Raw genomic sequence first — 12,436 nt, forward strand, 5'->3', positions numbered from 1 at the left:
AGGGAAAGGTGGCTTACAATTTGAGGTTTGGCTGCAGGGGGTGGGGGTGAGTGGGAGGGAGGGGGTAGCGCTCTTCTGATTACCCCCAGGATTTTCACTTTTACCCCATTTGGGATAATTTACCCTGTTCCTCGACCACTGACCTAGGGATATCTCAGATCAGGACAATATGTTTCTTTATCTAAAAGTAATCTTCTTTGGCTGGGGGTCCAATTACACTTTTGAAAATGTATTGGTTGGAAGAATTGCATCAAAGAACATCGAAGGAACTTGCTTAAGAGACTTCTGAACCACTGTGTTATTTTATTGCAATCATGGAGGATGGGTGAAGTGCCATAGGATTGGAGGGGGCTAATGTTGTCCCTGTCTTCGAAAAGGAGAAATCTGGGAAGTACAGATCAGTCAGCCTGATATCAATCACAGATAAACTTGTGGAGCAGGTCATAAAGTAGTCACTCTGCAAGCACCTTGAAAACAATGCAGTAATAACTACGGTAGAAGCAAACATATATTTGTCAAGAACAAATCCTGCCAGACTAATCTTCTCAAACTGGGAGGAGGTAACAAGTGGTTTTGTCCTGGGCCTGGTGCTCTTCATTTTTATTAATGACTTGGATGGTGGAAGTTGTAGAAGGGATAGCTGTGTTAGTCTGTGCAAACATTATAGGTAAAAAGAAAATAAAAATAAAAAGCAAAAAAAGACAAAAAATGGTGGCACTTTCAAGATTAACTTTTATATTTTTAAATGTGAACGTCTGTGGACAAGTCCACTTCATCAGATGAGACAGAAAAAGTAGCAAGCATACACAGCCTGGCAATCCTACAAAATGGTAATGTTTTTGTCAGTAATTTTCTCCAAAGGATGCTGAAATTAAGCACCATAATCTTTATTGAATATGATTACATTAACAGAATACAATCCTTTTTAACAGTTACAGAACTGAGATGTTATTTATAAAAGTAGATGTTCAAAACTAATATATCTGCCGAATGTTTTTATTGTGGACATCAGGTATAAAATAAGCAGCTTCAACCTCCACATCAAATTCAGTTTCTTCAGGAGCTATCATGGATTTCCCCTTCTTCTTCAGATGAGCTTTCCTTAATTAAATCTTCACTGCATGCATTGGTTTCTAAAGAGAAGAAAAAAAATGTTTGTACAGTTTTTGACAAAATATGACGACTCTGATTTGCTGCTTCCATAGGTCTGTCTATTCACAAGAGGCAATTACTAGCAAAATACTGATAGAAAATAAAAAAAAAATATGTGGGCTTTCCTATGAATTGTTAATTCGCAAGTGAAGGTGTGTAGCTACAGATAACATGGAAGAAGTCCCTTTTCTCTCAAAAGCCTGTTATACCATCGGAAAACATCAGGTTCAAAGAAAGATTCCACTGTAGCATGTCAGAAAAGAAATAATGAAGGAGGCAAAATTTAGATACACATAGAAATCAAGATGCCAACTGTGAAGACATAGACTCAATTTTGCATCCTTCAAGGAAGGAAACCAGCAAGAAAAAGTCTAGTTTATGAGATAGAATTTAGGAACAGGTTGGAAGGATCTCCAGCCTCCAAGTAAAAAGCAGAAAGAAAAAAGAAATCTGTATGAATATAAAAAACTAATGACAAATAAGCCAGATTGTTCTGCTCTGGCTCCCAACTCTCACCCCTTGTGAAAGGATATGTTGAATAACAGAGATCTGAGGGTGAGCATATCAGTGAGCTTCCTGTGATTGACTCTCTCAGAAAACCCAATGTGCCCCAATTCACACACCTTTCTGATCACCCTTGTGGTAAGGGGTGGATTAAAAATATCAGTAAGTCCTGTATGTTATCCTGATAGGAAGATGCTTACTTGATCTGTTCTCCTCCCCTCTGTCAGCTTACACAAAGAGTTCAACATTCAGTCTGCTAAACAATGAGCCATTTGGTGCTCATTCTGTCACGTTCTGGCTTTAGTGAGGGTCCTCTTTACATGTGCTACTGAAACCATCAGGACCTTACAGTGGGGTCTTGACTTAAGAACGGCTTGAGTTAAGAACATTTTGACTTAAGAACCGCTCTCATAGGAAAATATTGACTTGACTTAAGTACTTAGATTTGAGTTAAGAACTGAAAAAAACCCACGTGGGAGGCAGGGAAAGTGCAAAATGTGAACTTTCAGTTAACTGTTGGCCAGTGAAAAGGGTGCCTGTCTGCTTCCTCACTCCTCCCAGCGTTTAGAGAGTGGACTGGGAGACAGTCTTCACACTGCCTGGTACTGCCTGGACTGTATTTTCCCTGCCTTCCCTGAACCTTTCTTGACCTAAGAAAAAAAAGAAACAAAATATCCCCCTCTAGTGGTCGAAGGCGGAATAGCAGCTTCCCATTAGTTTCTATGGACGGAAAAGAGCAGATACGGATCAAATGGTTTTCAATGCATTCCTATGGGAAATGCAGATTTGACCTGAGAACTTTTTGACTTGAGAACCGCCTTCCAATACGGATTAAGTTCTCAAGTCAAGACCCCACTGTATTAGACTGCTGTGGAAGAAATGGAAGCCAAAAGCAAGGAACCAAGGAGAAGAGCACAGAACTGGAACTGACACTGTGTAACTGAACCAGCTACAGGAGGACGACTAATTCAATGAGTTGCTTCTGAAAGCTACTAGTGCTTGGAATTGCTGTTGTCTATGGGACCAGGAAAAACTGTCCTATGGAGTTTTGAAAATTTTTTGGAAATTCAACAATTGCTGGCAGAATCTCTACAAAAACCTGTGCGGCGTTTGCCCCTTTGTGCCCCTTGCCTGACTTTCCAAACACAGAGCACACAAAGGCAAACTAATACTCCTTTTTACCCGCTGCCACCAGTTGATCACTAAATCAACATTAATTATGGAAGGATGAAGATGCAGGTCCAAACTTCACTGTCTTTTAAATAAAACTTGTTTATTGATTACAGAGGTTATTATTAATCACAGGTAACTTCTATTATCATCAATCACAATCTTCTATTTGTTATTACAGTCATTATTCACTTTTTACTCTAATCACCTCAGCTCTCCCAAATACCACACTCTATCTCCCTCTCTACTTTCTCACTCTCACTCTCTGACTCCGCCACTTTATTACATATCTCTCAGCTCCGCCTCTCAGCAATATTAGCCTGAAACATGAATATTCATAGCTACTTAACATAATAAGGGTGCCAGTCCGTGGCCATGGCAGGACCAAGTCGTGGAGACAGATCTCCCATCCCCACATTCCCCCTTGCACCCCACCCACACAGCCCGACACCCACATGCACGGGTGCCCTGCCCACCTGCGAGCACACCCCTCTGTGTATGCATGCCCCTGCCCTCCATGAGCGCCCCCCACCCCTGTGCATGAGCGTGAATGTGCCCCTCCCATCTGTGAGCACCTCCCCTCAGCAAGTGCACCCCACCCCTCTGTGCATGCACGCCCCTCTCTGTGCATGCATCCCCCGCTCCCCATGCACAGACCCCGCCCCACCCAACTAGTCCGTGGTTCAGAAAAGGTTGGGGCCCACTGCCCTAAAGAATACTTTGGTCAGATTGCAGGCAAAGGCAGCCTTTGTAAATACAGATGGTATGTGGAAACCCTTGAGACTAAGGATACAACTTCTCTCAGCTTTTCCAATTGTTCTCAGGAATTGTTTTGCATCACTCTCAAGTTGTTCTGCAACAGTTTTTTTTCAACTGAGCCCTGCATAAAAATGCCTACCTGAAAGGAAGATCAACACAAGAGGCTCTCTTCCTTTGAACTTCACATCTGAACACTGCTTCCCTGATCATGGAGAAGAGAACTTCCCTGAGCTATCTGTTCTCTCCTTCAATGGCCGCAATTGGGGACATAAATGACATATATAAAATCCTACATTGTCAGACAATAAGTCAATGGTTTCGGTATCTGGCTGTAGAGCTAGAGGCTGGGAGTTCTATTCTCCACGGTGCCTCCTTGACAAGGGCTGAATTCGATGATCCAGAGGGTACCTTTCAGCTCTGCAGTTCCAAGATTATTATTATTATTAAAGCTGTGTTTGATACTTTGCTAGACTTCTGATTTACACAAAGGGGTGCTGAAATTGTTTTAAGCTGGAATTTCTTCGACAAAATAGAGATGTGATAATATCCACGATGATTTTGTATACATCAGTGTTTCAACACAATGAGAGCCAAGAAAGATACAGACTCAAGCTGTCCAGCATTTCGAGACCCAGTGTGATTGTGCAGGATGTCATACTATGGAGAATCCATCCTTGTCCTTCTGATATCTTCCAAGCTCATCGTAGTTCCCCTACCATAGCACTGCCATTTCCTCCTTTGATGAAGTCTTTCTGCCTATTGCAAAGAAAATATATATAATGCTTCTTGGGAGTGTTTCCACTACCTGAAATTTCTCAACATGGATGTGCCTTTTTGCACATAGGATGTCAGGGTTCCTTGTGAGAGAAATATTATAAGTAGGACTTAATGGGAAATCATTTTTACATTGTCTAAATAACTGCCATGCCGAAGGGCAGTAGTGGAAATATTAGGCCCTAATGTGCACCTGTATAGCCTCAATGGAATCTGGACAAGAAAATTAAAGCATTTTACCCAGAAATGTCACATTTTACCCAGAAATGTCACATTTTCTCTACATTAAATCTAGTGTATAATCAATTAACATCTATATGCCATGCATTGAGTACTGATATAGAAACTATTGTTTTTGTCACCAAGTCTTGTAATAACTTCAATAATCTTTTCACAACTCTAGCTGCAATTATGCCTGTAGACAGAATGATGAACACCTGGATTTTCTTTAAAAAAACTGATCATTATGACTTCATAGAACAGAATAAACTAATTTGAAATGGCATTTAATGAATGTTTAGATTATTTTTTTATTGGTAAAAATGGAAAATAAAATAGACTTTTATTGTAGAATACTGGCAGCTTTTTAAATGACACAATTTATTTTATTTTTGGCGCTGCGGATTAAACCTCAGTAGCCTCTGTGCTGCAAGGTCAGAAGACCTGCAGTTGTAAGATCAAATCCACGCGTCGGAGTGAGCCCCCGTTGCTTGTCCCAGCTCTCGCCAACCTAGCGGTTCAAAAGCATGCAAAATGCGAGTAAATAGGTACCACCATGCTGGGAAGGTAACGGCCTTCCGTGTCTAGTCAGCCACGCTGGCCACGTACCAAGCAAGATTGTCTTCGGACAAACGCTAGCTCTATGAGTTGGAAACGAAGATGAGCACTGCCCCCTAGAGTCGGACACGACTGGACAAATTGTCAAGGGGAACCTTTACCTATGAATTAAATCTGTTTAAATATATTGCTGTTAGATGCAGAAGTAAATAACAACTAGACTAGAGTATCAATCTAGAATTTTGGTTAACACTTTTGGAGTATCTATTTAATTTTTTTCACAGTGACCAGAACAGAAAGAATGTGTAGTTTCTACAGCTTCATGAATCTCTTGAAAGTTCTTGAGCCTCATAAAAAAAAACCAACAATCGAGAACATTCAGTTTTTTTTTTTTTTTTTTTTTTAAGAAAAGCCTAGTTATGAACTCAGCTCCTATTCATGACACTGTGGACATTTTTATGCAATGAGAGAACATTCTATGCAATCAATTATGTCAACTCAAGCTTGCCTGAGATACAGAGTTAACATTATTTTGAAACAGTTTGCTAACTTTTTTGACTGTTTAGTTGCTTATTCTTATTAAAATATACATGTACTGATACATCTGTTTGATGGATTGTTTATGCATATACAGTACATATATGACAGAATATCACAGGCAAGAAAAAAGTGGAAATGATATTTAATAGTCAATAACCAAGAATATACAAATGCAGGAGAGGTGATGCCTTTATTAGACCGCTTAAAAAATTGAAAAAGATACAACCATGCACAAGCTTCCATGGTTCAGTCCACTTCACAAGGCCATGTACCACAGATAAAGTGGAGTGAACCACAAAAGGCAGCATATTGTTTGATTTTTTTTAGTGATCTAATAAAAGCTAATAAAGGCATCACCTCTCCTGCACTGTGTAAGGACTACATGGTTCTCTTTGGGTCCCCCTCCCGCCCTAAATATTCAGAAGTACATGCAATACTACTGTCACACTCTATTGGAAGGATTCTTTGACCAAACATTATGATGGTGTGTCTGCAGCAGAGGTTTGGCTGGGCTGACTGAACCTTGTCAAGGGACGCCCCAGACAATCCTAAATACTGCTCAAACAGCTGATCAAGCTCCAGGAGACTTGGCACAGACTTTAGCAGCAGATGGCCATCACAACTTTTTTCTTCTGTTATGATGCCTGCAGAACCTCAATGGTGCAATGCTAAAGCACTGGGATTCACTTGTCCACAACTCTGAAACTTACCCCGAAGCACTTAACCTGAAATCCCAGAGTCAGAAATGGAGAAAACCAAACCTGCAAAATATCTAATTACTTTCCACACACTGGCCTTAGCTAGCTGCAGGAATCCCACCAAACATTCCAGAGCTAAGAAACATTTTCTGTATAATTTCTGGGGTAGTTATTTCTTTAATTTCAATAAGGTATGTGGGTGGGGAGGATCCTTTAAAACATCAATGAAACAGAGTAACACAGCATAAAAAGCTGCAAGAATAAAATAGAATATTCAACTAAATCAAGGGATTAAAATATTTTTCCAGTTAGAAAGACTCATCTTCAAATTTTCTACCTCCAAAACTGCTGCACATGCCAAGAAGGAAGGTTTTAGCCCTCTTCTTAATGAAGAAGAGCTTAGAGACAGCATGTGACATGGCCTTTCCTGTGATGGATCTAGGTATACAATGAAATCACCCTCTGGCATGAGAATATTCTGCAAACCACACTGGAAAGATTCTCTTAGGAATGTGAGAGATTCAATCAGAATGACATAAAAAGCAAAGCTAACTCTTCATGAAGCTCGATGGTAAACAAAGCAAGGTGGGGGAGGAAAGGGAAAGCTGGCTGCTGTTGAAGCCACAGAGTCTGCCATTTAGTTACAGTTTTGCGATGGAATGTGGAGGGAGGTAGTAGTCACCCAAATTAGACTCCACTAGATGCAACCTGAAACTATCATAGCACCAAAGGTACAATCGTTTGAGCTTACCTCTTTTGGTGGGGCTCATAAAATTTCTGCCCTCATATGGATTTGAGAATTTTTATATGATAATGCCAATTTAATCGATAACACTCATGTTATTTCAGTAACTGAAATTACTCAGAAGCAGATTCAAGATCCGTGTGGAGATACAGTACTTATGCTTGTGTAAGGAGAGAGGTCTTGCAGAGATGCACCAAGTGCACGTCTCTAGCGTGGCTATTCCTAAAACCTATTCAGCTAAGACAAGAGCTAAACCAGGATCTGCAGATATGGAGGAGTAACCCAGAGGGAAAGATTGCTTTTAATTCAGGTCCCTGTTATTTATTTGAAAAGATAAAAAACAAAGGTGGCATAAATGAACAAACCTCAATTTTTTATTGTTGTTGTTGTTCAGTCATTAAGTCGTGTCCGACTCTTCGTGACCCCATGGTTTTTATAGTGAGGGATTAATAAGAATAGAGTACCATTAATTCAGATCCTCCCCTCATCAATATGCGGATGACACCCAGTTCTATCCTTCCACCCTTCTGCAGTGGATGCTGTCCTGTCCCTTGAGCGCTGCCTGGGCACCGTGCTGGGGTGTATGAGGGATAATAGACTGAGGCTGAACCAGTCAAGATGGAAATCCTGTGGGTGGGGGCCCCTAGTGTCAACGGTCTGAGTGCTTCCCTTCCCTTCCGGGGGTCACTCTTTCTACGAAGGCTGAGGTACGCAACTTGGGTGTACTTCTAGATCCAGCACTATCAATGGAATCTCAGATAGTGTCTGTGGTCTGCACCGCCTAAGGAGGATCACCCAGCAACGTACCCTTGACACCGGGTGCCTCACCACACTGGTTCACACACTGGTAATCTCGAGATTAGACTACTGTAATGGTCTCTATGTGGGGCTGCCCCTTGGTGCTGTCATGGAGACTTCAGCAGGTCCAGAACTTGGCCACCAGATTACTGAGTGGGGTAAAAAGATATCAACATATCTCCCCCACCCTGCCCACCCTGCACTGGTTACCTGTCTGTTTCCGGGCCAACTTCAAGGTGATGGTGCTAACATACAAGGCCCTAAATGGTTTGTGACCTCGTTATCTGGCAGAACGCCTCCTTCTGACTAGATCTGCCCACCCTGTAAGATCTTCCCAAGCTGGGCGGTTGAGAGTTCGGACCCTGAGAGAGGCTTGGAAAACAGTGACCAGAAATCAGGCCTTGTCCCATGGCAACCCCACAACTGTGGAATGGCCTCTCACATGAAATCCACCTGGCCCCTTTATTGGGAAACTTCAAACGATCACTAAAAGCCTGTTTACAGAGGTAAGGTATGTGCCGTTTTGTTCTCTCCTCAGCTATCTCAGCTTACTTCCGTGTAAAAGACACCCCTCAATTTTTAGGGTAATGATTTTAGGAAAAAAGTAGTGTCTTATAGATGAAAAAATACGGTAGTTTCAGACACAGACATTAATTTGAGATCCAGAATTCAGGATGCCTTTGTAGTTCTTCCTATTTATCTCATTCTTTCAAACTGTATGTCCACTGATTCCTAGAAGGGCATTTTATATTTCAGCTTAATCCCACTTATTTATGTAATTTCTATACTACCCATCTGGCAACCAAGGCCATGCTTAGCGGTTTACACAATACAATATAAAGCACAAGTAGAATAAAACAGAACAGTAGGACAAAATAATCAATACAGTATAAACAAAATGAAAATAATATCAATAAAAACATTAAAGTAAATAGTGAAAGAATGGCAGAGGGTTGAACATTAGCAAATTACTGGTTGTTAAAGCACTATTGTATCAGAATATTACAGAATCTGGGATGGCCCGTCTAAATAACCATGTTTCCTTCAGCCACACGGCCTAGTTTCCTACAGTCAGGAGACTTAGCTTCCTCCAATCACGAGCCTTATGGAACTGACGTCAGCTGATCCTGAACAATCCAACTGGAACACACCTCCTTGGAGGTCGAGCCTGTAGGCTCAAGACTCAACAGAGACAAAATGTCCGATGTTCTGAGCCCAGAGGCTGAATCCTCAAAGCTAAGTTTTCTTAATTTTGGAGTTAGAAAAGCAAGGGGGGGCTCTTATAAATGGGGGCGTGTTATAAATGGAAAAATACAACAGACAGCAACTGGGTTAGAGCTATGGTATGGCCAAAGACCTACTGACATAACTTGATGCAGCTAATTGACACAGCCACAGGGCACATCTCCGCTGCACAACTGGATATGTACCTCAGCAATTACCTGCAATAAGTTATGGAAACCTTACACAAACATTAATAGGATTCTGGCCTATGCTAGCTGAATTTGACTTAAGTTCTTACAGTGAAACTAAAACAGGAGCCAATCTGTTAAATTTCTCTTAGTTGTAATTCCCACTGCCAGATTAACTCCTTCTTTTGTATGGTTTAATTATTCTCAAATCAGTAAAATGAACATGCAGTTCACTAATGAGTTACAATGGGTAACAAAATATACATTTTGTCATAAGAACAGGCAAACCTTTCTGGATAATGCCAAAGGACCAGAAACCAATTGCCAACAGAAAGTCTACAATTAGAACATAAGGGCAATCATCGTTTCATGATATTGTTCCCATGGAACATGGGGACTGTGATCCTGGAAATATCATTTATCTATCACACCCTTAACATAAAGAATATTTATGTAACAAAACATTAATCAATATTACTATCTCTGCCTCAAATACTGATGCTGAAATATTGTAGACAAGCACAAAAATGAATTAGAACCATCTTTTTCCAAAATATTAGAACTATTATTTCACCAAAATATAGGCTGCAAAGCAGACGAAGCAGAATTTCCTCAGTTATATGGCCAATCACAACTTGAAAGAGATATTGCAGCATGATACATGCCTTCAAAATAATATAAACTTTAAATTACAAAACAGACACTTGATCTGGTAAAGCAAATCAACCACATATGTTAAGAAATGTTACAATGAAAAATTGCTCAGAGGGTCATTTCTATAGCAGGTGGGCATTAATTTGCCCTATTAAATGTGATGGTTAAAAAGAAAAGAGCTGTAATTTTTAATGCATTTTACACATAATAAATTGGGAAGTATGAAAGTATCATGCTGCAACATCTCTTTCAAGTTATTGTTGCCCATATTATTTAACTGTAACTTGAATTTATTTTGGTAAATAACTGAAATTACCAAACGTGTCCAATTATTTCCAAATCTAACTATAATTGAGAAAATTCTGCTCCATCTACTTTGTAAACTTTAAAATATCCTGGAAAATAATGGTTCTATTTCATTTTTGTGCTTGTTTGCAAGATTCCTGCATCATTATTCATGCTACTGTGATGGTACCATCACATGAATTCAACAGAAAGAGTAAACATATGGACCAATCTCTCTCTCTCTCTCTCTCTCTCTCTCTCTCTCTCTCTCTCTCACACACACACACACACACACACACACACACACACACACACACACACACACAATGTATGCATGAATACTCTACATAATTGCAGCCAAACAAAAATACTTTATATTTCCAGACAAGTATCAAATCAAATGTCCATTCCTTGTATAATAGATAAGATTAAATACCTCAGTTTTTGTTTGTTACAATATTTTTGGTTAAGTAACATATAAGACACCCAGTGGCACCAAATGTGGTGTACTGGATACCGTGACAGACTATGATTCAGGAGGTCCAGGTTTAAATTCCTGTTTGGCCACAGAAATGTACAGGTTGAAGGGTGATGCTGGTAAACCACCCCTTAGATATTCCACTTTTCCTGAAAGCCCTGTTAGGGCTGCTTAAGTCAATTCTGCCTTCACAGTACATAAAACAACATATGAGAATACATACCTTTATTCTTGTCACGTCCAAGAATTACCATATCTGTCTTGAGTTTTTGCAAAACAACAAGCACAGTCGGATATTCCACGACAGTTTTCCCTTTCAAATTGTCTAAAAGTCCTTTGTTAACATCCAGTTCTTCATACCTTTGAAGAAATTATTTTAAAAGTTAATGAGCATGGAAATATTTTGAGAGAGAATGCTAGAGTAACAAATCTACTTCTGAATATTAATAGAATTCTCCACCCATCTCAATATAAAAAGACAATGGAACACCTTGTGACCCAATGTTTTGTTTGTGGCTACTTGCTCTGTATAACAACATTGGTTATCTATTATGTGGTAAACTATAGGTCTCAAAATCTGACCATTACAGAATAAAGTTGTACTATTTTATGCTTTTTCAGCATGTATTGGGCACAGGTAAGAACAGGTGAAGTACCATGACTAGCTAGTATGCAGAGCATCTCCATTATTTCACAAATAACTCTTCCCATTCTGACTTTCAAGTGCCGAGTTGTTGGATCTGGTATGAAGTGTTGTTGCTATGTAATTTATGGCAACACTATGATTTAGTGACCTCCAAAAGGTCCTGTCATATCAGCCCTACTCAGGTCTTGCAAACTGAAGGCCATAATTTTTTTTTGTTGAGCAAATCCATCTCATGTTTCGTCTTTAAATTTTTCTGCTGTTTTCAGCTTTTCCCAGAATTATTATCTTGCCTTCTCATAATGTACCTAAAGTATGTTAACCTCAGTTTAGCCTTTTTTTTTTGCTTTAGCACCCACTTATGTATTTCTTGTGATCCATAATATCCTTACACCTCTCTTCCAACACTACATTTCAAATGACGAACATTTTTCCCCATCAGCTTTCTCATTGTTCAACTTCCACACTGGTACACAGTAAATTGGAGTACTATAATATACCCTAAATGGTTCAAGAATAACCCAACCCTAAAAATAACCTCATGAAAAGCCAGGATGGAGATGATGAAACCCAAGGAGAATGAAAGTATAATGCAACTAGACACTGCTATAAGGGGAGATCATGAAAAGCTTCTCTAAAGAGCAATTTTTAAAGATCTGTCTTCAGAATGTTAGGAGGGAAAGGTCTGATGCACCCCCTTCACTAACATATTCCATAAGACAGCAACTACTGAGAAGGCCTGGTTTCTGGACACAGACTTCCAGGGCTCCCTTGGGGTGGCCACCTGCAGCATCAAAGCTTCTGAAGTGTAGGTGGTAGATCTCAGGGAAATGTGATCCAACACGTAATGAGGTCCCCAACTGTTTTGGGCTTTGTACGTCAACATTAGCATCTTGAATTTGGCATGGAAGCATACAGGCAATCAGTGCAGATAAGCCAGGTCCAATGAGATGTGATCATATATCAAAGTCTTTGAAACAGTCTGGCCACCACATTTTGCACCTGTTGCAACTTCTGTACCACCTTCATGGGTAGCCCCACATAGAA

General features: G+C 40.0%; 1 protein-coding gene across 2 annotated transcripts in view; it reads right to left on the reverse strand.

Moving 5' to 3' along the window:
* Window positions 1–712: 712 nt before the first annotated feature.
* The window catches only part of ZNHIT6 (zinc finger HIT-type containing 6), a 51,789-nt gene continuing 40,065 nt past the window's right edge, over window positions 713–12,436 (reverse strand). The window contains exons 9-10 of one of the 2 annotated variants that reach the window (XM_020795053.3): window positions 10,970–11,106; window positions 713–1,133 (exon numbers count right to left, since the gene is read on the reverse strand). In XM_020795053.3, coding sequence (XP_020650712.3) covers window positions 1,057–1,133; window positions 10,970–11,106 — 214 coding nt within the window. In that variant the 3' untranslated portion in view covers window positions 713–1,056. The remainder of the gene's footprint in view (window positions 1,134–10,969; window positions 11,107–12,436) is intronic. The other variant, XR_012086480.2, reaches the window with a different exon arrangement.

The sequence above is a fragment of the Pogona vitticeps genome, chromosome 4 (assembly GCF_051106095.1).
Source record: "Pogona vitticeps strain Pit_001003342236 chromosome 4, PviZW2.1, whole genome shotgun sequence".
NCBI lineage: Eukaryota > Metazoa > Chordata > Lepidosauria > Squamata > Agamidae > Pogona > Pogona vitticeps.